Source organism: Aegilops tauschii, chromosome 2 (assembly GCF_002575655.3).
Source record: "Aegilops tauschii subsp. strangulata cultivar AL8/78 chromosome 2, Aet v6.0, whole genome shotgun sequence".
In the NCBI taxonomy this organism is placed as follows: domain Eukaryota; kingdom Viridiplantae; phylum Streptophyta; class Magnoliopsida; order Poales; family Poaceae; genus Aegilops; species Aegilops tauschii.
This window is the reverse complement of record NC_053036.3, coordinates 587,915,839-587,941,230: the sequence shown is the minus strand read 5'-3', so window position 1 is coordinate 587,941,230 and position 25,392 is coordinate 587,915,839. Positions and strand designations below refer to the sequence as shown.

General features: G+C 47.8%; 3 protein-coding genes across 3 annotated transcripts; 2 read left to right on the top strand and 1 right to left on the bottom strand.

Annotated features, from left to right (window-relative positions):
• The first annotated feature begins 414 nt into the window (after window positions 1–414).
• On the top strand, window positions 415–5,398 carry LOC109744914 (G-type lectin S-receptor-like serine/threonine-protein kinase At4g27290). Its single transcript, XM_020304051.4, has 7 exons — window positions 415–1,815; window positions 2,173–2,283; window positions 3,008–3,132; window positions 3,342–3,558; window positions 4,196–4,433; window positions 4,504–4,636; window positions 4,798–5,398. Exons 1-7 carry the CDS (start codon window positions 456–458, stop codon window positions 5,107–5,109), a joined length of 2,496 nt encoding a protein of 831 aa, XP_020159640.2. The 5' UTR covers window positions 415–455; the 3' UTR covers window positions 5,110–5,398.
• Window positions 5,399–10,298: 4,900 nt separating this feature from the next.
• On the bottom strand, window positions 10,299–10,766 carry LOC141041304 (uncharacterized). The gene has a single exon (XM_073507441.1). It carries the CDS (start codon window positions 10,764–10,766, stop codon window positions 10,299–10,301), a length of 468 nt encoding a protein of 155 aa, XP_073363542.1.
• Window positions 10,767–15,911: 5,145 nt separating this feature from the next.
• LOC109745100 (receptor-like serine/threonine-protein kinase SD1-8) lies at window positions 15,912–23,704 on the top strand. Its single transcript, XM_073507440.1, has 8 exons — window positions 15,912–16,948; window positions 17,044–17,300; window positions 20,164–20,295; window positions 21,820–22,112; window positions 22,224–22,437; window positions 22,555–22,777; window positions 22,865–22,997; window positions 23,084–23,704. The coding sequence occupies exons 1-8, from the start codon at window positions 15,912–15,914 to the stop codon at window positions 23,375–23,377; spliced, it is 2,583 nt and encodes an 860-aa protein (XP_073363541.1). The 3' UTR covers window positions 23,378–23,704.
• Window positions 23,705–25,392: the final 1,688 nt, after the last annotated feature.

Here is a 25,392-nt window from a genome sequence, read left to right as displayed (position 1 = left end):
AGGCGGCGGCCCAGGTGGGGTGGAATCGGCGGTGGGGCGGCATCGGGGAGCTGCGGCGGGGCGGCGGCGGGCGAGGGGAAGAGGGGAGGGGGGGTTGAACTCAAGGACGGTTGGGCGTTGGAGCGCCGCCGCGGTTTTTACATCTCCTGGCTTCGGAGATTTAAATTTGCATCGCGAGGGGTTCTATTTTACATCTCCGGAAAACGGAGATGTAATTTTTTTTGCATATGAACCATTTGTTGGAGAGCTGTTTTTTGGTTCAGAAGTCCAAATGTTGATTATTTTTACATATGGACCGCCAATTGAAGATGTTCTTACTTACCAACTAAATTGGCCAAAGTAACTAACATGTTATATTTTCGATGAAAAATGTTATGTTCTCGGTCCAAGCCGAGTACCAACTTCAGTGCATGACCATCCTCTCAATTCGACTGTATATATTCCATGGCCCATGCATGAGCTCTACTGTGCAAGGCCAGTGCAAAGCAATGAGGGCAACCAGCCAACTTCTGGTACACCTCCTACTGCAGCTGCTCTTGATCACTCTCTTCCTCCTTTCGGTCCAAACCCCCGCCGCCTCCGGTGTCCGTGACAGGTTCGAGAAGGGCCAGAACCTCACCGACGGCGACACGCTCGTCTCGCCGGACGGCTCCTTCACCCTGGGGTTCTTCTCTCCCGGGGCGTCCACCAAGAGGTACCTCGGCATATGGTTCTCCGTGTCCAACGACACCGTCTGCTGGGTCGCCAACCGCGACCAGCCTCTGCCCGACAAGTCCGGCATGCTGGTGTTCGACGACCTGAGCAGCCTCGTCCTGCTTGATGGCTCTCGCCGGACGGCGTGGTCACCGAACTTCATGGCCGCCTCCGCCGCGGTGGTCCAGCTTCTCGACTCCGGCAACCTGGTCGTGCACAATGGCAGCAGCAACGCCGCCCTGTGGCAGTCGTTCGACCACCCGTCGGACACCTTGCTGCCCGACATGAAGCTGGGCAAGGACCTCTGGACCGGAGCCGAGTGGCAGCTCACGGCGTGGCGCTCCGCCGACGACCCGTCTCCGGGGGACTACCGCCGCACGCTGGAGACCAAGGGGCTACCGGACATCGTCCTGTGGCAAGGAGACGTCAAGAGGTACCGTACGGGCCCGTGGAACGGGCTCTACTTCAACGGCGTCCCGGAGGTGACGGCGTACGCGGACAAGTACACGCTGCGGGCGACGACGAGCCCGTGGGAGGTAACCTACGGGTACACCGCCAAGCCCGGCGCGCCGCTGACCCGCGTCGTGGTGAACTACACCGGCGACGTGGAGCGGCTGATGTGGGACGCGGGCACCCGGGCGTGGACGCCCTTGTTCAAGGGGCCGAGGGACCAGTGCGACACCTACGCGCGGTGCGGGCCGTTCGGCCTCTGCGACCCCGAGGCGGCGTCGTCGGGGTTCTGCGGCTGCGTCGTGGGGTTCAGCCGCCCCGCCGCCGGGACCCCGTCGCAGTCGGCTCAGGAGGTGAACGAGACCGCGGCGGGCGGGTGCCGACGAGACGCGGACCTGGACTGTGCCGGCGGGGCGACGACGGACGGCTTCGCGGTGGTGCGGCGCGTGAAGCTTCCTGACACGCAGAACGCGTCGGTGGACATGAACGTCACCCTAGAGGAGTGCAGGGCGAGGTGCTTCGCCGACTGCTCGTGCCTGGCCTACGCCGCGGCCGATATCCGGGGAAGCGGCGACGGCAACGGCTGCGTCATGTGGGCGGATGCCATCGTCGATCTACGTCTCGTCGACAGGGGGCAAGATCTCTACCTGAGGTTGTCAAAATCAGAATTCGGTATGTACAGATTATCCAACCACCTACCGTTGCCATGCACCTTTCTTCTTTGTCTTGACACAAATTGACTCAATTTTTTGAGAGGCAAATTGACTTGATTTACACCTACTGGACCCAAAAAGAGTTTCTATATTTTTAGTTCATGTTTGAACTGGTTGCTGCCATAACAGATGACCAGAGAGAGTTTCCTACTCTGTTTGTTGACTCGATTTACATATGCATGTAAATCAAGTCACAGTCATACACCTTGACCAAAATATTGACTCGATTTACACATGCATGTTGGGGAAGAAAGAGTTTTAATTTTTAGTTCATGCATGTTTGAACTCACAGTTCACCGTTTTGCTGCCATAACAGATGACCAGAAAGAGTTTCCTACTCTACTTATTGTCGCACCTGTAGCTTCTGGTGTCATTGTTCTTCTGGTCGTCTCTCTGATTTGGTGGAGACGGAAACGCAGAATCATAGGTAATTTCTACTCTGATGGGATGGCTCACTGTTACTGTTATTTCACATGGAGAAAAGGAAAAAATGCAAGATAATTGCACTGGTTTAAACTTAAACATGATTTCATATTTCGAAAAAAAATCAAAAATTACAGTGGGTGACATATAAAACGCTTTGAATTTTCTAGACTAGATTTAAAGTATATTCATGATTTCTTTGATTTTTTTGGTTATTTTGGCGAGGGAAAAATATCCCCATTTCTAGAATTTTAACACTCAAGTCCATAACCTCGTTAAGAGCTTTTTTTAGGGAACAGAGATATAATGTTATTAGGGATACAAACCGGGCTAGAGATATGTGGCAAACCAAATATGCCCGCCCTCAGAGAGGGAGGTCACAAACTTAACTAGCGCATGCGCATCTCTAACATGTTCTTGCCGTTCAGACTATGGAACAATTTCTCTTAGAACAGTTGCATAGGCTGCCATGAAACTTCTGGCAGGGCCTGAAGTTCTCCAAGTCTTGGTCTAGTGAACTTAGCCACTGCTAGATTAGTCTCGTAAAAATCCTTTTTTTTATCCCATGTAATTTGTTTTCTTTTGTCAGTGATTGTTCAATGGAGATCCAACAACTCACTATTAATCGTGACTTGATTTTCTTAGATCTCATACCACTGATGCCTTGCCAGACTTATACATGTTGTAACACAATTTCGAGCATAATAATCAATATGTTCTTGTTGCAGGTGCTATCCCTCAGAATCCTGCTATGGCCGTTCCTTCAGTTAATCTAAGCATTATAAAGGATGTCACTGGAAACTTCTCTGAAAGTAACATTATAGGCCAGGGAGGATTTAGTATCATTTACAAGGTAAGTTCTTTTTTCTACTAAAGAGATATGAGCAAAACCTCGTGTATAAGTGTGATGTGGGGTTTGTGATGTGTGTGGGTCTATCTTGTACTGTTCGAGAAACTCATGCATGGCATGACTATATCCTTCACATGATTTTTCATATATGGAAGCATCCATTGCAAACTCTACAGCTCAATTCTTATCATCTAAAATTTCAAAATCAACAGGGGCTACTGCCTGAAGGAAGAATGATCGCTGTCAAGAGGCTTAAACAGTCAGCACTAACCACGAAAGGCAAGAAGGATTTCGGGAGAGAAGTGGAAGTGATGGCCGGGCTCCGGCATGGCAATCTTGTTCGTCTCCTTGCTTACTGTAACGAAGGCAAGGAGAGAATACTCATCTATGAACATATGCAGAACAAGAGCCTGAACGTCTACATATTCGGTACACACTGCTACAAGAACTTGAGAATTTTCTCAAACTTATCATGAAAACTAGACCGTCTAATTCTGGTGTGTGTACCATCTCTCAAGTTTTATTAATCTTCTGTCTACATGCATGCACCTCCTAAGTCCACTCTTCCCTTATCCCCGAATTGTCCCCCTGACTTGTTAGCTTGACTCACTTACCCTCTCAAATTATATTTGAGCGCACCTAACACCATAAGCTATCACATCCAAGATATTTTTTCGGTCATGGGGTCAGTATATACGTGTCATTTGGTTACAAAATACAGCTATCTATGCAAAAAAAATAATTATTAAGTAGGTCCGTTAGGTCAGAAGTTGCCGTAGCATTTTTTCTTCAAATAGTTACTCTTATGTACTTCATGTTCAACTAACATATATGATTTTCTCCGGACTTTTGAAAATCTTTTTACAAAAAAATTCATTTCAAAAATATTTAAAGGGTGATGTGCTCTAGGATGGACAGTCAGGGTTTAAGTGAGCTAGAAACAACTAGAGAGTTAAGTGTGTGCAATTAGGGGAGTAAAATGAACTTCTACCTTTTCAAATGCATTATTTATGAATATTATCATAGTAGGTGTAGGTATCTAATAACACATATTTGGCACTCACAGGTATACCTAAACTACGTGCTTTACTGAACTGGGCAAGAAGGTTGGAGTTACTGCATGGCATCGCGCATGGTGTTGCGTACCTACATGGAGGATCGGGTGAGAGTGTAATCCACCGGGACCTCAAGCCTGGGAACATTCTCCTAGATGATGAGTGGAAGCCTAAAATTGCCGACTTTGGCACCGCTAAGTTGTTTGTCGTCGACCAGGCGGGGCCTGATCAAACAATTGTAGTTTCACCGTAAGTAGTCAAATATATATGCATCTTCACCACCAGATATATACCTAACATTGTTGAGTTGTTTAAAAAGGGGATACGCAGCTCCAGAGTATGCACGGAGAGGGGATATGACGCTGAAGTGTGATGTCTATAGCTTCAGAGTTGTACTCCTCGAGACGCTCAGCGGGGAAAGGAATGGTGGCTTGCAGAGGCTCCTTTCTCATGTAAGCTCAGATACTTAAGGAATTCATATTTATTCGCAAACTAAGGCATGAGCATCCATGTACAATATATATTGATGTTGGTGTTCCGGCACTCAGTCTTATTTTAATATTTCTCTTCATGAGATGAAGCAAGACATAACTTGGCAAAATCTTTTTGGCAGGCATGGGAACTGTGGAAGCAGAACAGGACTGCGGAGCTTCTTGACACCGCAGTGGTGCCACTCGCCAAATCCGAGCCTGAGCTATTGTCTGAGTTAAAACGATGCATCCAAATTGGGCTCCTCTGCGTCCAGGAGACGCCATGCGAAAGGCCAACCATGTCCACAGTTGTCGCTATGCTGACTAGCACGGCATCGCAAATCGATCGGCCGAGAAGGCCGGTGCTGGATAGCGGAGGAGTTGTGCAACCTTCGAATTCGTCACTTGGGCTTGAGACGGATCTTTTGAGCCCCACTACTATTGATTTGACGTAAATTTCTATTGGGTGCCATTAGTTGTTGCTGCAGCCTCGCTTGCAGGCGATTTACTAAAGGCTCGGTTTGTGTTTGTAAAATTAGGTTCAAAAGTGGTCCCTCAAAAAAATAAAAAGGCGGGTGAAGCAAACACTAAAATTGGGGGGGGGGGGGGGGGGGGGGGGGGGGGGGGATTGGTTGGGCAATCGTGATTATGAGAATCCAGCGCAGTGTAAAACGTAGTCTAAGTTGCATATAGGAGTTGTCTTTGTTCATGTGGTTATTCTTGAGTACACGCAGTTACTTACTGTACTATATGTAGACATGGATTTGTCTGTCAGTCTTTCTTTTTTGGGCAGTGATAGGCGCCGGCAGTCCGGCCGAACTGTTCGGCCGGACTAGCCCCAGCCACCCGATGCGCGGGATAAGAGCCGTTGGATCTGGCGGAAAAAAAACGGTTGGCTCGCTGCTTCTTCTTCCGCTCGCTGAATCGCATCTCCCGCTCGGTGCGCACCTCCTCTCCCCTTCCGTAGCCATCCTCGTCGCCGCCCTCCTCCCCCCCCCCCCCCCCCCCTCCCCGGTCGCCAGTCACCGTCCCTCGCCACCGGACGTTGCACCTCGCTGGCGTCGTCTTCTGCGTTTCTCGCTGACTACGCGCGTGCGCTCGTGGTTGTAGCTCCCCATGGTGACAGTCGCAGCTCCGGTGTGAGGCCTTGGCTCCGGTGGTGTCGTCGCCGGTCGCGGCACCCTGCCGACGAGCTCACCGTGAAGGGTCGCAACAAATTGAGTCGCTGGTTGTAGCAAATGACGCCGCTGGTTCCAGCAAAAATGACATCGTCGCAGGTCCCAACATTTTGGTTGAAGCTTTCTCGGTCTTTGGTAGAAGCTTTTTCATCTGCGGGATGAAGCGTTTTTGTAAACGGTTGCAACTTTTCATGTGTACCTAAAAGGCGATTGAAACTTTTGTAGTGGCTGGCTGAAGATTTTCAATCTCTGGTTGAAGCTTTTTCATCTGCGGGATGAAGCTTTTGTTAAAACGGTTGCAGCTCTTCATGTGTTCCGAGTCTGGTTTGAAGCTTTTTGATCTACTAGATGTAGCTTTTTGCATTCATGATTGTAGCACGAGCATTGCCGTCTGCAACTGCAGTTCCAGCAAAATTTAGCGCTCGTTCCAGCAAAACAAAACTCTAACCTAGCAAAACTTCAGTAGGGTCGGCTGTAGATTTCATGAATCTCTGGTTGAAGCTTTTTTCATCTGTCGTTGAAGCTTTTCTTCCAACAGTTGCAGCTTCCTATTTGCCAATGTTTGGTTGAAGCTTTTTTTTTATTGGATGTAGCTTTTTGCGTCAACGATTGTAGCATAGGGCACCACCCTTTGCAGCTCCGCGGCCGCTGCCATTGCAGCACGGGAGCACAGCCGCTTCCCCGAGGTTCCAGATCCGCCAGAAGCTGACTCCAGCAAAAAATGGACGCTGACATGCGCCTCGCCGGCTCCTACACAGGAGAGAGAAGAAAGAACGAGAGGAAGAAGAGAACCAGAGGAAAGAGATGATAGCGATCACCAGAGAAAGAAAAAAAAGAAAAAAAGGAACGGTTGGTGGCGGGCCCAGGCGATAAGTCAACTTACACGAGGGCGTGCGCGGTCGCAGGATCCTACACGATCGAACGCACAGCGCGCGTCCGGCCGAAGACTCGGCCGGACTGCCGGCTATAAACATTTCCCTTTTTTTTGGCAGGTAACGGGCAAAGGTGCTTTCCTTTCTTTCTTCACAACTAATCCCCTGCAGCCCATTCATCCAGTGAATCCTATCCAGGTCCTCTTTGACTGTCAAGTTGCTTCGGCGAGCGAGCAAAAATAACCCCGGCGCAAGCAGCGCGAGCACGTTGCCATGCAGCCATCTGTCGACCCAGAACTTTGCGCGAGCTCCATACCAATGAATATTTGAGTGCAAGGAGAGAATATTTTTTTTTCGAGGGTAAAGGGAGTTTTATTGCAAATTCACAGAGTTACAGTCGAGAGGCCACACATCCTCAATATAAGGAGGAACTGAGCGTAGCCAGACAGCAGTGGCTCGCTCCGGACGGCTATAGTTTGCCAGACGATCGGCAACTCTATTTTGAGAACGACTAAGTTTTTGAGGAACAAACTCCCTACTACCAGCTAAGTACTTGATCTCCAACACTAAGTGGCCATAAGTTGAACGCTAGAGAGCATCCGTAGATAGGCATGACAACGCTTCAGAAGAGTCCGATTGTAGTATCACCGGAGCATCGGAATGTTCAATAGCCAGCGCCATACCTTGCATCATCGCATGTAGTTCCGCCTCCAGAGAATCATTGTAGTGAAAGACATATCTGTATGCTGCAAATAGAATCACCCCTTTGTGGTCCCTTAGGACCATCCCAACCGCCGCAGTGCCGTCCTCCGGATGGAATGAACCATCGACGGACAGGGCCACGGAGCCTTGCGGTGGTGCCGGCCACGGCGTGACAGCCGCTGAAGCTTTTTGGCGCGGCGACACCAGGGATACCGAGGGCATTTTGCCTTTAACAATCTCCTCCACTGTGAACCTGCCCGCTAGGTTAATGGATTTATAGTAGCTATCCAAGAACTCTACCGAGGCCAACACAGGAGGGGCTTCCTTGCCATGGTATATATCATTACGGATCTGCCATATCTTCCAAATCAGCAAAACCACCATGTCTGCAACCGCCTCAGAACAGGAGCTGAGAAGGAACATGAGCCATTCCTTCCCATTATCAATGAGAACATCATCATTAGGTAGCGGCCATCTCCTACGCATATTAATCCACAAGGTCCTCGCCTGTGTGCATGCAATCAGAGCATGAAAAGTAGTCTCCTCCTCTACCCCACAGAGAGGGCAGAGAGAACGTGTAGCCAAGTGCCTATGATTTTTGCACTGTTGAGTTGCCAATGTACCGGTTGCCACTCACCAGGCATTGATTTTCATCTTCTGAGGCACATTTGCCGACCAAATACGGTTCCACACTGAGCGGTTACCCTCCGGATTTGAGCTAGATGATCCATTAGCAAAAGCGACGTTATGATCGCATGTGGCCAACTTGTAGGCGCTCCTTACCATGAAAGCGCCACACTTCTTCGGGAACCAAGAGACGAAGTCATCGCGATTGCGGGGAGATGTTCTGATTTTCAGTATGTAATCCACGTCCATAGGCCAAAAGAATTCCCGTAGGCGATCCTCACGCCAAGCACCGTTGTCATTGATAAAATCCGCCACCCGGTTTAGACGACAGTTACCCTTGGGTGCAATAGGGCGAAACGTCGACGGGCGAGGGATCCAAGGGTCTCTCCACGTACGAATATCTGCTCCATTGCCAACCCTCCAAATAACACCTCTCTTTAGCAGGTCAAGACCATGTAAAATACCCTTCCAAACTGAGGAACCGTTGCCTGAGAAGGACGTATCCAACAGCTGTCCCGAGGGGTAGTATCTGGCCTTCATTAGTCGTGCACAGAGGCTGTCCGGCGTGTCAATCAAGCGCCAAGCTTGTTTGGCCAACAAAGCTTGGTTAAAAGCCCTCATATCCTTAAACCCCATGCCACCCAGAGATTTAGGTAGCCTCAATCTGTCCCAACTCATCCAGGCCATCTTCTTCTTCCCGTTTTCAACTCCCCACCAATATTGAGGGATCATACGAGTCAACTTGTCACAAACCGAAGCAGGAAGCTTAAAGACACTCATGACATAAGTAGGCAGGGCTTGTGCCACAGCCTTGATCAAAATCTCCTTATTGCCAGACGAAACATATTGCTCACTCCAATCAATGAGTTTCTTGCGCAATCGATCCTGGATGGTTTCAAAATTTCCTTTGTGTATTCTACCTTCCGGGACCGGAAGACCCAAGTACTTTGGTTCAAAAACTTCTTGTGTAATCTCCAGAACAGATTTGACCTCTTGCACCACACTTGGCAAGCAATTATCTAAGAAAAGGATGGAGCACTTCAACGGGTTGATTAATTGTCCAGTCGCCGCCGTATACGTGTTCAACACACCTTTAACCAAACGAGCTTGCTGTTCTGATGCGTGAAAAAACAAAAGGGAGTCGTCCGCAAACAAAAGATGTGATATAACCGGAGCACTTCTGCATATCTTGAGCCCTTGTAGTCCTTCTTTTCTCATTGACTTATTCAACAGAATAGAAAGAGCATCAGCCACAAAGAGGAAGAGGAAGGGGGATAACGGATCACCTTGGCGGAGCCCTCTTGAAGGGGAGAAGGGCTCCAACAATTTCCCATTGAATTTCACTGAGTACTTCACTGATGTAACGCATGCCATAATGCGGGAGATCCATTGATAAGAGAATCCCCACTTAGAAAGCGCCCTCTCCAGGAAGCTCCAATCAACACGGTCATAAGGCTTTGACAAATCCACTTTATAAGCACACAATGATGGTGAATTTGCCTTGGCGGTTTGGATGTGATGGATGCACTCAAACGCAATGATGGAGTTATCAGAGATGAGCCTCCCGGGGATGAAGGCACTCTGATTTTCAGAAATAAGCTCAGTTAATAGAGGCCGAAGCCTATTTACCATGCACTTTGACACGATCTTATACACCACATTACACAAACTAATGGGCCGGAAATCCTTCAGCTCTCTCGGATGTGGCACTTTGGGAATTAGCACAATGGACGTGTCATTAACCCCATCCGGCATGACACCAGTGGTAAAAAACTCCTGCACAACTGCCACTATCTCATCCTTGAGAACGGCCCAATTCCGTTGATAAAACCTGGCCGGAAAACCATCACAACCCGGTGCTTTCAACGGACCGATCTGAAACAGCGCGTTGGATATCTCCTCCTCCGTGTATTGTTGACACAAGGCCTCATTCATCTCCGCGGAGACCTTAGGGGCGATACTGTCCAGCACTTCGTTCTTATCCAAGGTCAGATCTTTAGTAAAAACCTCCTTGAAGTATGAATTGGCCATCCATTCCATCTCTGATGGAGCCACGCACCATGAACCATCAGCCTTCATAAGTCTCTGGATAAAGTTTCGCCGAGCCCGCCAAACTGCCCGGCGGTGTAAATATTTAGTATTGCGTTCCCCCTCTTTCAACCATGTAATACGAGATCGTTGAAGCCAAAGCATCTCTTCTCTATACAACAACTCATCCAGTTGATTCATCTTTGCACAGATTTGTGTGCGGTCCGCACCTGACAGCTAGAGTTCTGCTAGCTGACCACACAAACTTTCTATCTCTTTCAAAACATTCCCAAAGGTAGCTTTTCTCCATTGCCTCAAATCGTTCATAACTTCTTTCAGTGAGAGGGCCACTGATCCCAAGTTGCCATCTGGGCGGTGCTTCGCCCAGGCCTCAGAGATGATCGTGGGGAGCTTGACGTCCTGCTCCCACATGATCTCATAACGTGACGCAGGTGGCCTGCGCCTCTGCTCCTGCACCCCTTCTAGGTTGACCAACAGTGGGCTGTGATCCGAGCAGGAGGTAGCTAAGTGCACCACCCTAGCCGCGGGGAAGAGATCCCGCAGCGCCTCATCCGCACACGCCCTGTCCAGGCGCACCTGAACATTGCGATTCCCATCCTGACCGTTATTATATGTGTAGGGGAGGCCGGAAAACCCTAGGTCCTGCAGCTCGCAAGTCACCAAACAGTCCCTGAACACTTCCATTTGTGTCTCCGACCGAGTCGTCCTTGAGAGATGCTCGTGCTGCCAGAGAGCTTCGTTGAAGTCGCCACAAACCACCCAATGTTCTTGCGAGATTGCCCGCAGCCGACAGAGATGATCTCACATACGCTGACGATTTTCCAGATGCGGCTCGCCATAAACAAAGGTTCCTCTCCATGAAATACCGGAACCACCATCAAGAACTCGAACATCAATGAACCTTTTACACGAATCGAACACTGTCACTGTAAGCGTCTCCTCCCAGAATAGTGCAAGACCGCCGCTTCGTCCATCAGTACTAACACCGTGAAAGCCCTTTAGGCCCAACCTCCACTTCAACTTCTCCACTTTAGTTGCATCTTGTCTAGTCTCACAGAGAAAGACTAGCTTGGGGTTATTGGCTTTTGAGAGGGCCAAAACCTCACGAACTGTCCGGCGGTTCCCCCCCGGCAGTTCCAAGACAAAATATTCATTGCGTCCGGCGGTCCTCCTCGCGGGAGGCCGCCAATATCTCGTTGTTGTCGCTGTCCATGGTTACTTTCAACCTCTTGCTGCTTGAACTACTATTTGTGGGTGAGGCACCACCTTTCAGATCATTGCCATTGCCATCAGTTATAGCCAACAACGCCTTCGGGGCCCCAGAGGCATCCCGCGGGATAATCTGGGCCTCATCCATGTTCAGTCTCCTCCTGGGTACATTATCAACTTCTAATCTCTCTCCAGATTTCTTGACCGGGCTCGAAGCCATATCCATGACCTCAGGATCATATGGTGCGTGTTCCGGATCAGATCTGCCATCCTTCCGGGTTTCAGCCTGATTAGACTCGTTGCATGTCGCCTTAGTGGGTCGTCCTTCTGGCCATGGCTTATTGGGGGCATATGCATAGATCCAGTCCCCAAACTTGAGAGCCTTCTCATCATGGATACCTAGGCCACATTCTTTGTGCTCATGGCCAATAAGGCCACAAAACTTACAAAACCTAGCAAGTTTTTCATGTCGAACCAGGTATACCTGGCGCTCCTTAGCCCGAACAAAACTGACGTACTTTGTGAGGGGCTGTCGGATATCATGTTTCACCCTAACCCTAACATAACCACCTCGGGTGTTCCCATTCAGACGCATCTCCATAATCTCTCCTGCATCTTTCAACATCTTCTCCACAATATTTTGCTTGCAATATGGGTCTGGTAGCTTGTGAATCTGCAGCCAAAATGGAATATGAAAGAACTCCACGTCCTCAGCCTTACTGAAGCTGTCATACGGGCACAAGAGCACAGCCATATTGCGGAACAGCCAAGGTCCTTGCATCATGATGCGTTCCCAATCCCCCAAGAAGCTTGGACGACAAAACGATTAGGGCCAACCGGCCGAAATCTCACGTTCTGCGAGCGGTTCCATGCCGCCCTCATATCCTTGTAGAAGGCAGATGGGCTGAAGTTCCTGCTTGTATGGACCCTGGCTAGGGCAAGCCAGCGGACGCTTTCTTGAATCGCAGGATCATCCTCATCGATCTCCACATCAGCAAAGTCATCATCGTTCAGATCCAGTTGTTCGAGGAAGTCACCCAGATCCGAACGTGCAGCCGCGGCGGCGCCGCCGCCACCCGTGGCGGAGTGGGCGTCGGAAAGAGTCGCCATCACCGGTTCTGTCTCGTTGCGGGCACAACAGGGACAAGGTTGGCGAGGGCGGATGTATCTCGGGGGCGATCGGGCGGAAAGTATGCGGGCAAGACTCAGAGGCGATCGTGATCGCCTAAGAGGAGAGAAACCCTAGCCGCCAGGCATAGGGGAAAGTTGCAAGGAGAGAATAGTTGTCGGCCCGAGGAATCGCAACGGATGGCAGTGTCTTTCCAATGTATCTGGTTTTTTTTTGCTCCACTCGTACCAAGCCCAACGAACCCGAAGTGCTCTGTTGTAGCACTTGATGACTTGATTCCTAGACCACCAACAAAAATTCGTACTACATACAAGCCGAGGACCACTATAAAGATGCATACAGATAATGACTTTGCCAGGTAATGACTTTGCCAGGAGACTTCCTTGGTGAGCAGCGTGGCTAAAGTTTCTTCAGCCCTCGTATCACCTTCCCTAATTCATTTGCTAGGTAATGACTTTGCCTAGTTAAAATGTTCACATGTCATATTTCTTGTCAATTTTTTTGGGGCGGACCACCCTGATGTCAAATGCTAGCTCCGCCACTGCGCACCCCTGCATAGTGGTGGAGACCGGATCCCGTCAGGAGGGAGCCAGGGAGGATACGGGATCAAAGGCGGACGGATCTGGAGTGGAGGCCAGTCGCAGCCAAGATTTTGGATTTCTTTTTGGTTTTTTATCGGGCCGAACGAAAAGGGCAAAATCCGGTTTTCGCTAATTTTTTTGAAAAACTTGGACGAAATGCATAAACTAAAATTTGAAATTTTGAACGAAAATGAACGGAATTTCTCAAAAAGGTCCGAACCAAGCAGAACAAAAACGTATACCGGGGGAATACTGAAGCAAAATCAACGAATTCCAGAATTATCAATCTGAAAAGTAGTGAACAAGCTAGGCCTTTCATTGTCATCAAGCTAAAAGAAGCAGTATAAATGATAAAGGCCTGGCTTTGTAGTGCTGCAGCTCCAACGCCGGCCTTTATCTCGTTCTCTATCACCGCCTGAGCAGACATTTGGTGATGAGTAGATGCGAAGTGAACGAGGCTGTCGACTGCCAGAGGAGAAGTGGATGCGAAGTAGGAGAACGAGGAGGATGTGGACTGCCGGAGGAGAATGATGGGAGGAGGAGGCGCTACCGTGCTTCGCTCGGCTTCCGTCGCCAACAACCGCTGCCGCGCTGTAAACAGAAGTGGAGGACGAAAGGATGAAATTAGGGTTGGAAGGCTTCAGTACGGACTTTTATACCATCGGGTACACCAGCGACCTACGGTGGATCCATGGAACGGGCCAGAAGTTTGAAAAGGGCCGAATTTTTTGGCCGGCCTATATTTATACCGGGCCTTGACGAAATTGACGGATTTCGGACAAAAATAAAAATCTCGGACGAAATCCAAAACTCTGGTCGCAGCGCCCCATCGCTCGCTTGAGGGTGGAGGAGGTGCCGAGGATGATAGGGACGCCGAGGTCACGACCACAACGGCGGATTTCTCCCGCTCCCAGCCGTCTGCATGGCCCCTGGTGCCCCGGACGCGTTTTGCGAGCGTGGGTGGCAGCGGCGGATCTCACCTGATGTTCTAGGGTTGTGTGCGGCGGCGACTGGCCGGCGGAGGGAGGAGTGGAGCGGTGGCGATGCAATTGGAGGAACCCTATGAGTGAGGGCGTCAAGGAGATAGGAGCGGCAGAATCGGGGTGGTGCATCAAGGAACGAGTTAATGGGCCGGCCCAAGTTGGCCGCTATGAAAGACGGGTGAAACATAGAAGTGGTGGGTGAAAAATAGGAGTGGTGGGATAAGGTGAGAGTGAGGCAAGACTACCAACTGAGACATTACGAGTAGAAGATTTGGTAAGTGCAATTAATTATTTTGATAAGTGTGGGAAGGCCACAACGTACCATTATATGGAAGAGTTGAATGATGAATCATCATTCACCAATTTTTCTTTAATAGTAGAAGATTTGGTTGTTAGGAAAGGTAAGGAGATGCATTAGGAAAGTCAAGATTTTAGCATTGATTGTCATGAAACTGGATTTCATTGTTTGATAACGTGCTACCGGTTCCTACCCATTTAAAAAGTGGCTAGTTAGGAAAGTTTTTTTTAGACGATGAAAAAACCAATGTGAAGGGGGTGGTGGTGGGAGGTGAGACGGAAAAAAACCGGACGAAAAAAAGCCAGACGAAAAAAAACCATGAACGGAATCCTACCAACTGCTTCATTAGGAGTAGAGATTATAGTAGACTTAGCACATATAATCACAATACGCTCAAACTTTGCGACATCATATACACTCAAACTTTGTAGGCGCTTGTAAGATTTCATGCAAAAAAAATCAAGAAGCTCTATACAAGAAAGAGATTTGAGTGCTCACAGTTTTAAGCACAATTTTTTTTTTGTGTGTACACCTTTCTCTAAAAGGTGTGGCTAGGTCTCAGTCGACTGATACTTAACCTAGTCTCAGTCAGGTGACATAGCATATAAGAAAAAAAAAAAAATTGTAGGAATCTCCATGCAAGATTAAAGGGATATACCATGGACTAAGACATAACGAAGTCTCAGTCGACTGAGACTTAGCAAAGCTGTTTTCTATATGGTATTTCTTGATGAAAATTTGCATGTGCCTAAAACGTTTGAGCATATTCGATGACGCAAAATTTCAGAATTTTTTTATCTTGTTTTCTATTTTGTTTGAATTTACTATTATGGAGGTGTAGGGATACCCGGGAGCTACCACACCTTTCTCAACAAGAAAACGTCTCGGTCTTCTGTTGTTCCTTTGCCTGCTCCTTTCTCCGAGAGCTAGGCCTTCTGTAACCGGCGCACAGCAGGAAAGAACTTGTCAACGGCCATTTTTCTAACTCGGCAAATAGAGAAGAACTCGACAAGACCATTTTTTTTTCAGTAATGGGCGTATCTGATCTGTTGAACGGGAGCAGCAATATTACCGACGGCAACACGCTTGTCTCAGAGGCAATTACGTCAGTAGGTAGGTCAGAACTCAGAAACATGGCGGGAGGGGGTGGGGGCGCCGTGGCGACGGTGCGCTGATATGTTCTTTTTTGCCTGTTTTTGTATCGCTTGGCCCAGGGCTTGGACCAATCCTAGCTGCGCCACTGCCGACAATGAACCTTCCTGGCAGCATTGAAGATGCATCTTGTTCCTTGGAGTACTTTTTTTTTTGTAACCTTGGAGTACATCTTGTTCTTTGACAAGTTCAAACCTCTACCAGGTGCTTCTCAGCCTAGTTGCCGGTTGAGTTGTAGCATGTATTTTAAACACTAATTCTGGCATTGTAATGCCCGTTTTATTCCGGATTAAGATTAGTGTTTATATTCCCCCGCAAAAAAAAAGATTAGTGTTGATATTATCACTCTCATCTTGCAACCTCAGAATGGATGGGGATCTCGCAAGGAATGATTGCTTGTCAGTTTGCGGACATCACTTTCCGGCGCCAGCCTTGAAAAGCCCCTATCTTTGCCGTCAATCATACTCGTAAGTCGTAATGGAAGTAACCAGAGACCATCTCGGTCTTACTCTTCCCCTGTTCCTCTTCCTGCTCCTCTCTCCGGGAGCCTTGGTAACCGGCGTATCCGATCTGCTCAACGAGGGCAATAACATCACCGACGGCAACACGCTGGTCTCAGCCGATGGGTCGTTCATCCTGGGCTTCTTCTCTCCCGGGGTGTCCACCAACAGATACCTCGTGATATGGTTCTCCGTGTCCAACACCACCGTCTGCTGGGTGGCGAACCGTGAAAGGCCCGTGAACAGCACGGCGGGGGTTCTGGTGTTCAGCGACACCGGAAACCTTCTCCTGCTCGATGGCTCAGGCCAGACCGTATGGACATCCAACTCCACCACAAGGGCAGCTCCTGGGGTTGCGCAGCTTCTTGAATCCGGCAACCTGGTCATCCGTGAACAAGCCGGCCACACCACCGTGTGGCAATCCTTCGATTATCTGTCTGACACGCTGCTTCCTGGTATGAAGATGGGCAAGAACCGATGGACAGGGTCCGAGTGGTACCTCTCGTCGTGGCGTTCAGCCGACGACCCGTCTCCGGCCTATCGGTTCGTCACGGAGGCGAACGGGCTACCGGACAACACCCTCTGGGACGGGAGCACCAAGGTCTACCGCACAGGGCCCTGGAACGGACTACGGTTCAGCGGCACCACGGAGGACGCGACGTACACCGACATGTTCAAGTTCGTCGTCACCATCAACGACGGGGAGGTAACCTTCGGGTACACGGCGACACCCGGCACGCCCCCTTCCCGCATCGTGGCGACGTCCACCGGCTTTGTCAAGCGGCTGGTGTGGGAGGAGAGCAGGAAACGATGGGAGACCTTCTTGCAGGGGCCGAGGGACGTCTGCGACGCCTACGCCATGTGCGGGCCGTTCGGCCTCTGCAACGCCAACGCTCCTTCCACGTCCTTCTGCAGCTGTCCCAGGGGCTTCACGCCCGCGTTCCCCGCGGAGTGGGACCTGAGGGAGAACTCGGGTGGATGCCGGCGAAGTGCCGCGCTAGACTGCGCCCAAGGGAACGAGGGCGCCAGCACCAGCAGCACGGACGGGTTCATGGTGCTCCAGGGCGTGAAGCGCTAGACTGCGCCCAAGGGAACGAGGGCGCCAGCACCAGCAGCACGGACGGGTTCATGGTGCTCCAGGGCGTGAAGCTCCCCGACACGTTCAACGCATCGGTGGATGCGAGCACCACGGTGGAGGAGTGCAGGGCAAGGTGCTTCGCCAACTGCTCCTGCTTGGCCTATGCCCCTGCTGATATTAAGGTAGGCGCTGTCGCTGGGTGCATCATCTGGACAGGAAACATCACCGACCTACGCTACGTGGATGGAGGGCAGGCTTTGTACATGAGGCTGCCAAAGTCTGAACTAGGTGCGTACAACCTCCTCCTCTCGCCATTTTCACCGAAAACAACAATTTCAATTACAGTGGGTGGTTAAATAATTTTGCTTCACATAAGTGAAATGCCAGTGGTCGGTCACCGACTCAACATTTGTGTAAGAGCACCATGGGCGAACAACCCGATCACTGACCGATAAAAAAAGCCGACTTAAACAGACGCCTCATACCCCCCCTCCCCCCCCCCCCAAACTCCCGGGCGGACGGCTCGGTCATTGACAAGCCAAATCCGACCCAGACAGACGCCTAATAACAGCCCCAAATGTCCGGGCAGATAGTCCATCACTAACCGGTCAATAAAACCTGACCTAGATGAACGCCTCATACCGGCCCCAAACGCCCGGGCTGACCGGCACCCCACATATCCGGCCCAAATTTGGAGTAGATATGAGGAGGCATGGATGCGTCCGCCACATCGAATCCGGTCCATGCTGGACCACCCCCATCCCACATACATAGAAGTAGATGAGCGAGTGAAGTTAGATAACCCCGTTGCTAACCGGGAAGAAGAATGAGATCCAACTCAATGTCAAGGATCTTTGTCATCCGCTCCTTGAAGCAAACCCTAATAACTCCACTCCACTCCACTTCACTTCGCGCGCAAGCTCCCCTCTGATGATTTCTGGCCCTCTCCGGCATGCCGGGCAGTGGATTTGACTCTGACGACTGCCGATCCGTCGTCTGGGGCGTCCTCCCATGCGTGCCAGAGGAGGCTATGGCCGTCCGCCGCTCCCGGGAGGAGTGCGTCCGACCGATGTTGAAGTTTGTCTGTCACGAAACCATTGTGACGGCGCAACTGGCGCTCGGATCCGGCGGTGCTGGAAGCTCGAGGTCCGTCTACGACACCCTCCGGTCTGCCGGTATATGAGTGTTACAGGGATTGGTGTTCGCCGTAACAATTAGAGGGCGCGGGAGCGCGAGGCCCAGCTCGCTGCCGATGTGGCGGAGGCGGAGCATGCGCTGTCACGAAAGAGGAAGCCATCCGTTCACACATCCTCAGAAGCGGCAGAGGAGGAACACTCGTGCCCTTGCCCGAGAGCAAGCTCGGGTGGTCCATGCCATGACTGGGCTGCCCCAAAGAGGAGGAACACTCGTGCCCTTGCCCGAGAGCAAGCTCGGGTGGTCCATGCCATGACTGGGTTGCCAAAATGAAACTAGTTTAGTTGGGCTCTCGTATCAGGGAACACTCGTGCCATGAATTCAGTTTTCGAGGGCTTTTTCTTCCAGCTCCTACTAAACTAGAAAATGATTGGCGGGAGGGAAGTTTTAGGAGAAACCGCGTTCGCCCCTGCGCCTCTGCCGCTGCTAACCTCGCCGGCAGCTCACCGTAGCACCTCCCTCGGCCGGCCACGCGTCGCCATGGAGCAGCCGGAGCCTCCTGCATCTAGTTCCGAGGTCGCGCCATCGGAATCGAGTCTGCATCCGCCCCTGCCTCCCGTAGCCACGACCACAACCGTGACACTGGAGTGTGTGTGGAGGATGTGGTGTGTGCGCGCGCCGACCGTCGTCTGTCGTGGCTTGGCCGTCCTGGAGGGTCACCACGCGCGTGGAGTGCGCCATCGTTGAGGGACACGGCGAGCATTGGGTGCGTAGTCGTGGAGGCCTGCCGCGCGCGTGGAGTGGACTGTCGACCGCCGTGTGTCATGGAGGACCACCGCGTTGAGCATCGAGTGGCCTTGCGGCGGCGAGAGACACGGTGGGCTATGGCCAGGGACCCAATTGTTAATTGGTTTTTGTTTTGAGGGTGCTTTGTGCTATTTTTCAAGGACCATGATGTAAATTTAGCTACTAACAAGTGGGCTGCACATCTGAACCGAAGCAATTTTATGGTATCTGCTCTGGCACGGAACACATGCCATACTGTAAAACATTTTGCAGTATACTGAAAATAGATTTTGTGGTATGAGAATTTGAGGTATGTGCTAGAGTTGCTCTTAATCTAAATGCACTTCTCTTCTATTACCTCTTCTCTTTCTTTCAATTAAGAAAAAAAAGTATTTAAATCTTTTTAACCCACTTACATCATCTTATTATTTATACCTGTTAATAAAAGAATATGTATTCTTTGTCCGCCATGTTATTTTATAGAAAACCCTCTGATGTTTCTATTAATCAATCCGCAGGCTAGTTTTAAGTCAGATTTTCATTTTTGGAGAAAACCCTGTGATGTTTCTGATAATCATGCCACATGTCAAATTTAAGTCAGATTTTCGCTTTTGCAGGATAGCCCCTGGTATTTGGGTTAATCAACCCACAGTGCAAATCAAATGCTTTTTAAAAATATCCATATTTTTTAAATCCAAACTCCAACAACTTTAACATATTATATATGGAATTTTATTAGCAAAATGTATAGAATCTGAATATGATATTATTTTACCTGCTAACCATTTAAAAGAAGCTATTTAGGGTGCAACCTTAATAAATAGTGCATGATACGTATTTCTTTCATACCGGTGCTGACCTGGATAGAAAACATACTAGCAAAACTAGGATTGAAGATGAAAGAAATCATATATAACCATGCATGCAAGCATCGCAAAAACCTCATTGAAAAAGCAGATTTCTCATCTTATGCCGAGAGAGAGACGCCTTAAGATTGACAAGATTCAAATACGTTCTAATTGTGTGAGCACTGAACCACCATCGGCGAGGGTGGGAAGGAGGATAAGTGGCAATACAGATGAAAAGCTATGTGTTAAAATAAAGGATGTGGACCTACTGGAGTCTTGAGTCATGATTACTAGGTTAGGAGAGTGTGGTATTCTTTTTTCCGATGCAACAGATGGGCTCTTTTGTTAATACTCGTTCTAATGCGAAACTACTTTGCTCACAGGTGATGCGCCACATCATTCGTTTCCATATGCGATGGTTATTGGTGGAGCTCTAGCCTTCCTTGTTGTTTGTCTGTTGATCATAGTTGCGGTCTGGAGATATGGCGGGCAGCGACAAAACAATTCACCTATAGGTACAGTTAAAATGCTTCTCATATATATATATAGACACACAAGATTGACTATTTCGTCACCCTGGGTCAGGAATAATTATTCTTCACCCCCCTCTATTTTCACATGAATGCACCATAATTTTACGTGTTATGTAAATTTTGTCTTATTTCTTACGTAAAAGGGAATGTAAGAAAATATAAAATTGTTGTAAAAAATGTTTTATGTTACGTAAAATTACGAACGTAAAAATTACGTGTAAAATATACATAAAATACAATTTTTATGGGCTTATGACCTATATTTCTGTTTTCTTATGTCAAATTTTACGTATTTAATCAATATGAATGCAATTATCTGTATTTCAAATGTAGGTTATTTATGAAATAATCATAAGATTACCTCGGGTGAAGAGTAGCTTATTCTGCATCCTGTGTGATGAATAGTCAATCTATACACACCCATTGATCAGTGTGTTTTATGTAGATCAATATATTACTGTGTCTCTCAACTGCAAAGTGTATATATATTATATTCTTTCTGTTTCTTTTTGTCTGCATCTAGACTTTGCCAAGTCAAACTCATTGTAAGTTTGACCAAGTTTCTAGAAAACAATTAACATTCATAATACAATGTCAATATCATTAGATTATGAGGGAACATATTTTCATATCATAATTATTTTGTATTGTAGATGTTGATATTTTCAAATATAAACTTGATCAAACATTACAAGTTTGACTGTAGACAAACCTAAAACACTGAGTAAAAACAAACATACGGAGTATATAAGAACATACTGTGATTCCTGTTTTCCCGCTAGCTGCCGACGACATCACATGCCTTAAAGAAGGACAACCTACTATATAGTTGAATAGAAGATGGGCATGGTGTTTTGGCTCTCGGGAGCATTTCTTCATGTAGCATCCAACTTGTCAAGATTAGAATTTCATCAATGGAGAAATGCCAAAAATTTGTTGTCCCATTTGTTTTGTCTTTTGCACGGGGCATCCTACATTCTTCAAAAGTTCATCTCCACTATAAGCAATTCTCAACGTGTAGCGATCCGCCTCACCAAGTGTGCCATGTTCGCATCCACTAGCACTATTTTTGAGACATGCACCACATCCATGACATTTAATTCCTACAACATCCACTCTCTCATCTCACCAAGTCATGCATGTCTGCCACATCATGATTTGTCATTAGCATGCCACCTTATTCATGTGGTATACAAAATTAACTAGAATTGGTGGTAGCAATTGATCGTTATGATGGATTAAAGAGTGAAAATATGAAATGTGGAAGGCAATACGTGCATACAATTATTCGATGGTGTGTCGCCCATTTGTAAATACTAAAATATTTTTTCTTATAACTACAATGCTACTAGACTTCTCGAAGATATGTTTATGGAAATTAATAAAAAGGAATATCAAATCTGACAGTCTGACTTGAGATGTTTTTTCATTAGAAAAAAATATTTTTTTAGAAAATCCCTTGAACCATTAAATTGCTAACTTATCAAAACGACTGTTATGATGCAGTAATAATATTTCATACCTACATGTCGCGTGGAAACTGTCTAGTTTTGTACTACATCTCATATGGTCAGAGTCTTTCAGATGCTACCGACCCCGCTGCTAGTCGTCGAGATCCTGCTTCGACTGTCGGGTCGGTCCCTGCAGCTGATCCATCGACTATGATTGAAGCCACGGAAGAATTTTCCCAAGCCGGCATATGTGTCCCTGCAGTAGATCTGCCTTCTATAAAGGCGGCCACAGACGATTTTTCTGATAGCAATATCATTGGCAAAGGCGGATTTGGCGTGGTTTACAAAGTATGTTCTTTCTTTAATTCCTCTCTATATATACTACTATTACTCCTCCAATGTAAGTTGGGATAATTTTTGTTGGTTGACTTGACTGTATTTTTGTTGCACAATCATCAGGCCCGACTAAATGGTGATATCGTCGCTGTAAAAAGACTTAGACCATCTGGCCGAACGGAAAAAGGCAAGAATGACTTCACAAGAGAAGTGAAAGTGATGTCAAGGGTCACGCATATAAATCTTGTGAAACTAGTTTCCTACTGCCAGGAAGAGGACGAGTGGATACTAGTCTACGAGTACATGCCCAACAAAAGTTTGAGCCCCTACATATTTGGTACTACTCAATACTCACTTGAACACACAATTGTGCTAGACTAAATATATTTATTTGCTAATTCTCTCATCTGTGCGTTGGCACATGGACCTATTAATTTGTACTACTTGACAGGAGAAAACTCATCACCCCGTCCATCGTTGACTTGGTTTCAAAGGCTAGAGATAATCCGTGGTATTGCGATAGGTGTTGAGTACCTTCACAACAAGGAAGTCATCCACAGAGATCTTAAGTTGCCGAACATACTCTTGGATCACGAGCTAAAGCCTAAGATAGCGGACTTCGGCACCGCAAAGCTATTTATTGATGATCAGACGAACCCAACATTAGTACAAACACCGTATGGTTTAAACCTAAAATTTCAAATGCTCCCTTATTTTTCTGCATTTAAGATTTCAGCCGACTGACATGTCTGTGATTTATGAAGGGGATACATTGCTCCAGAGTACGCAAGGGAAGGCAACCTGACGCTCAAGTGTGACGTATACAGTTTTGGAGTGGTCTTGCTAGAGATAGTCTCTGGCAAAAAGATCACTTCCGCAAAAACGTTTCTTCTTGATGTAAGTACTGTACTGTACAGTATCACACCACATTGTTGAATGAAATTTCCTTTATCTAAAAAATATCTCATGTGCGTTTGTTGCAGGCATGGAGGTATTGGAACAAAGGAAAAATCAAGGCCCTTCTTGATTCGCAGGTGGCTGAACCTAACCATCAGCTCTCGTTGGATCTATCCAGGGTTATCCAGATCGGGCTTCTCTGCGTTCAACCAATGCCCAATGACAGGCCTACCATGCCAGAGGTGGTCGTAATGCTAACCGACAGCAGTTCATGGCTCGCTAGGCCCAAGAAGCACGAGGTCGGCCCTGGTCAAGCAACCGGATACCCACAGACATCGAACTATTCTCTTGCACACTGTCTCTGTTTAGAACAGAGATAAATAGGGGAGGGAGGTCTAGAAGCACCCCGGGCAAACATTGCAAGAACAAGTTTTTGTGATTTTTTTTTGGACTGGATCCTTTCAGATTGAATTCTTGTTTAAACATACTGTCCATTTCAGTTTAATGGCTATATGTCACAATGACAGTGGTCTGTACATACCTCTAGCACGCATCTTGCTCGCGAGCGCTCGGGACGAATCAACCTATTTTTAAGAAAGGTTTTACCTGTCTCACCTCTCCTGGACCGAAAAAGAAAGGGAAATGATATCTAGCGAACTTTGCGCCTGCTGATCATGCTTCAGGATCATTTACGCGTCCGAGGCCTTTTGTTCTTCTTCACATCTGTTATTTTTGCACCAGTTTTTTTGTTCTAAAAAAGAAACAGTTTGAAAAGGTTCAATTGTACGAAATGAATCTCTCTCTCTCTCTCTCTTTCTCTCAATAAGCTTCCGCCCCGCTTCATAGATAAAGCATGAATCCACACAAGCAAGTTCCAAGCACCCACACTAAGAAGACTGCTGGAGCAACATCACAATCGTGCCCAAGAAGCAAAAAAGAAAGAGAAAACAAAGCCACCGAGTGTCAACCTAACAAGCATCCGTACGTCGCGGAGCAGCTAGATGTGCGTCCAGCAGAAGCCCAAGGCGGTTGCAGTCCCGACTCCTAGCAAGCGGGTGTCAGTGCAGTAGGAGGGCAAGAAATTTGAAGTATGAGTCAAAAGCCTGCCGCAGAAATATCCACTCAATCACCATTTTATTGTGAGTAGTCCCCGTATTTCTTACCATCGAATTGGTAAAAGGCCTCGATTTATTGGCAATTGCTAGAATTATCTATGATCAATTTTGAAAATCCTTTCTTGTTTAGACTGTTTTTGGTTTACCAGATGTTTGGAATTCCTAATCTTGATGTGAGAAAAATTGCCACATGACGGTTTTAGGAGAGTTCGCTCGGAACAACTCGAGTGCGAACGGCTCACTCGCTCACCTTGTCCACCACACCTGCCACAATTCCCCACCCGTCGGTCCTCTTTCTCAAATGCATAGTCGCAACTCCATCACACCCATTGCTCGTCGGCTCCGTCGACACCGTGCGCCGCTCTCTCTGCTAGGCAACGGGGAGCTCGGCAGTGTCAGAGCTCGAAGGAGCGACGCTGATGGAGGTGGCCTCGGTGGCGCGGCAGGCGAGTTGGGGCCGGAGCGGCCGGAGGCGTCTCGGGCATGGGGCGCGCAGCGGCACGGCCATTTTTAGCGGCATGTCGAGTATGCTGCCTCTGCTCCTTTTTTCCTGGTTCCATTCTCCAATGCATTGATTCAAAAGCTACGAAGTTGAACATTCTTGTGTAGATTCATTCAAATGTTATACATCCATGGCAATATTCATAAAACTATGGAACATATTTATTCTAGGTACATGGCATTTTCACATGCTAACTGTTTCAATGCATAACCATTTTTATAAACAAATTTATTCTAGGTACCTGACATTTTTATAAACAAATTTATTCTAAATACATGGCATTTTCCGAAGCAAATATATTCTAGGTACATGCCATTTTCATAAAGATATTGAAATTTAGAAAAAAAATTGTTTCTCTAATAATATTTTTGACACAAAGACTGTAAAGGAGTCCTCTACAGTATAATTGGTGCAACAAGCTCAAATTACAAGTATCATTCCTTGAACCTAGGTGAGTAGGAAGGCATCATTTCCTTTCCACCACTAGGCTACGCCTTAGTTTGTTGTTTCCGTAATAGTTACATGGCAATTTCAGTACCATGGCAAGTTATAGATAAGACGGTCTTCTTTTTAATAGTTGTTCGGCCTACATGGCTATTGCTGTAATGGATGATTTTAATAATATTTTACTTAATTAATATATGGAAAGGTTTTTGTCAAAAAATACCATGGCAAGTTTACTACTTAGACCATGGCAATTATATTAGTTCGGCCATGGCAAATTTATTAGTTACACCACGCCAATTTCTAAACTACACCATGGTAGTTTATCTTTGTA

Coding starts and splice junctions, on each gene's coding strand:
- LOC109744914 (XM_020304051.4), top strand. CDS start 456: ATGAGCTCTACTGTGCAAGGCCAGTGCAAAGCAATGAGGGCAACCAGC. Junction 2,284..3,007: donor ACGGAAACGCAGAATCATAG/GTAATTTCTACT, acceptor TTCTTGTTGCAG/GTGCTATCCCTCAGAATCCT. Junction 4,637..4,797: donor TGCAGAGGCTCCTTTCTCAT/GTAAGCTCAGAT, acceptor TCTTTTTGGCAG/GCATGGGAACTGTGGAAGCA.
- LOC141041304 (XM_073507441.1), bottom strand. CDS start 10,766: ATGGAAGTGTTCAGGGACTGTTTGGTGACTTGCGAGCTGCAGGACCTA.
- LOC109745100 (XM_073507440.1), top strand. CDS start 15,912: ATGGAAGTAACCAGAGACCATCTCGGTCTTACTCTTCCCCTGTTCCTC. Junction 16,949..17,043: donor GCGCTAGACTGCGCCCAAGG/GAACGAGGGCGC, acceptor GGGCGCCAGCAC/CAGCAGCACGGACGGGTTCA. Junction 22,438..22,554: donor TTTGAGCCCCTACATATTTG/GTACTACTCAAT, acceptor ACTTGACAGGAG/AAAACTCATCACCCCGTCCA.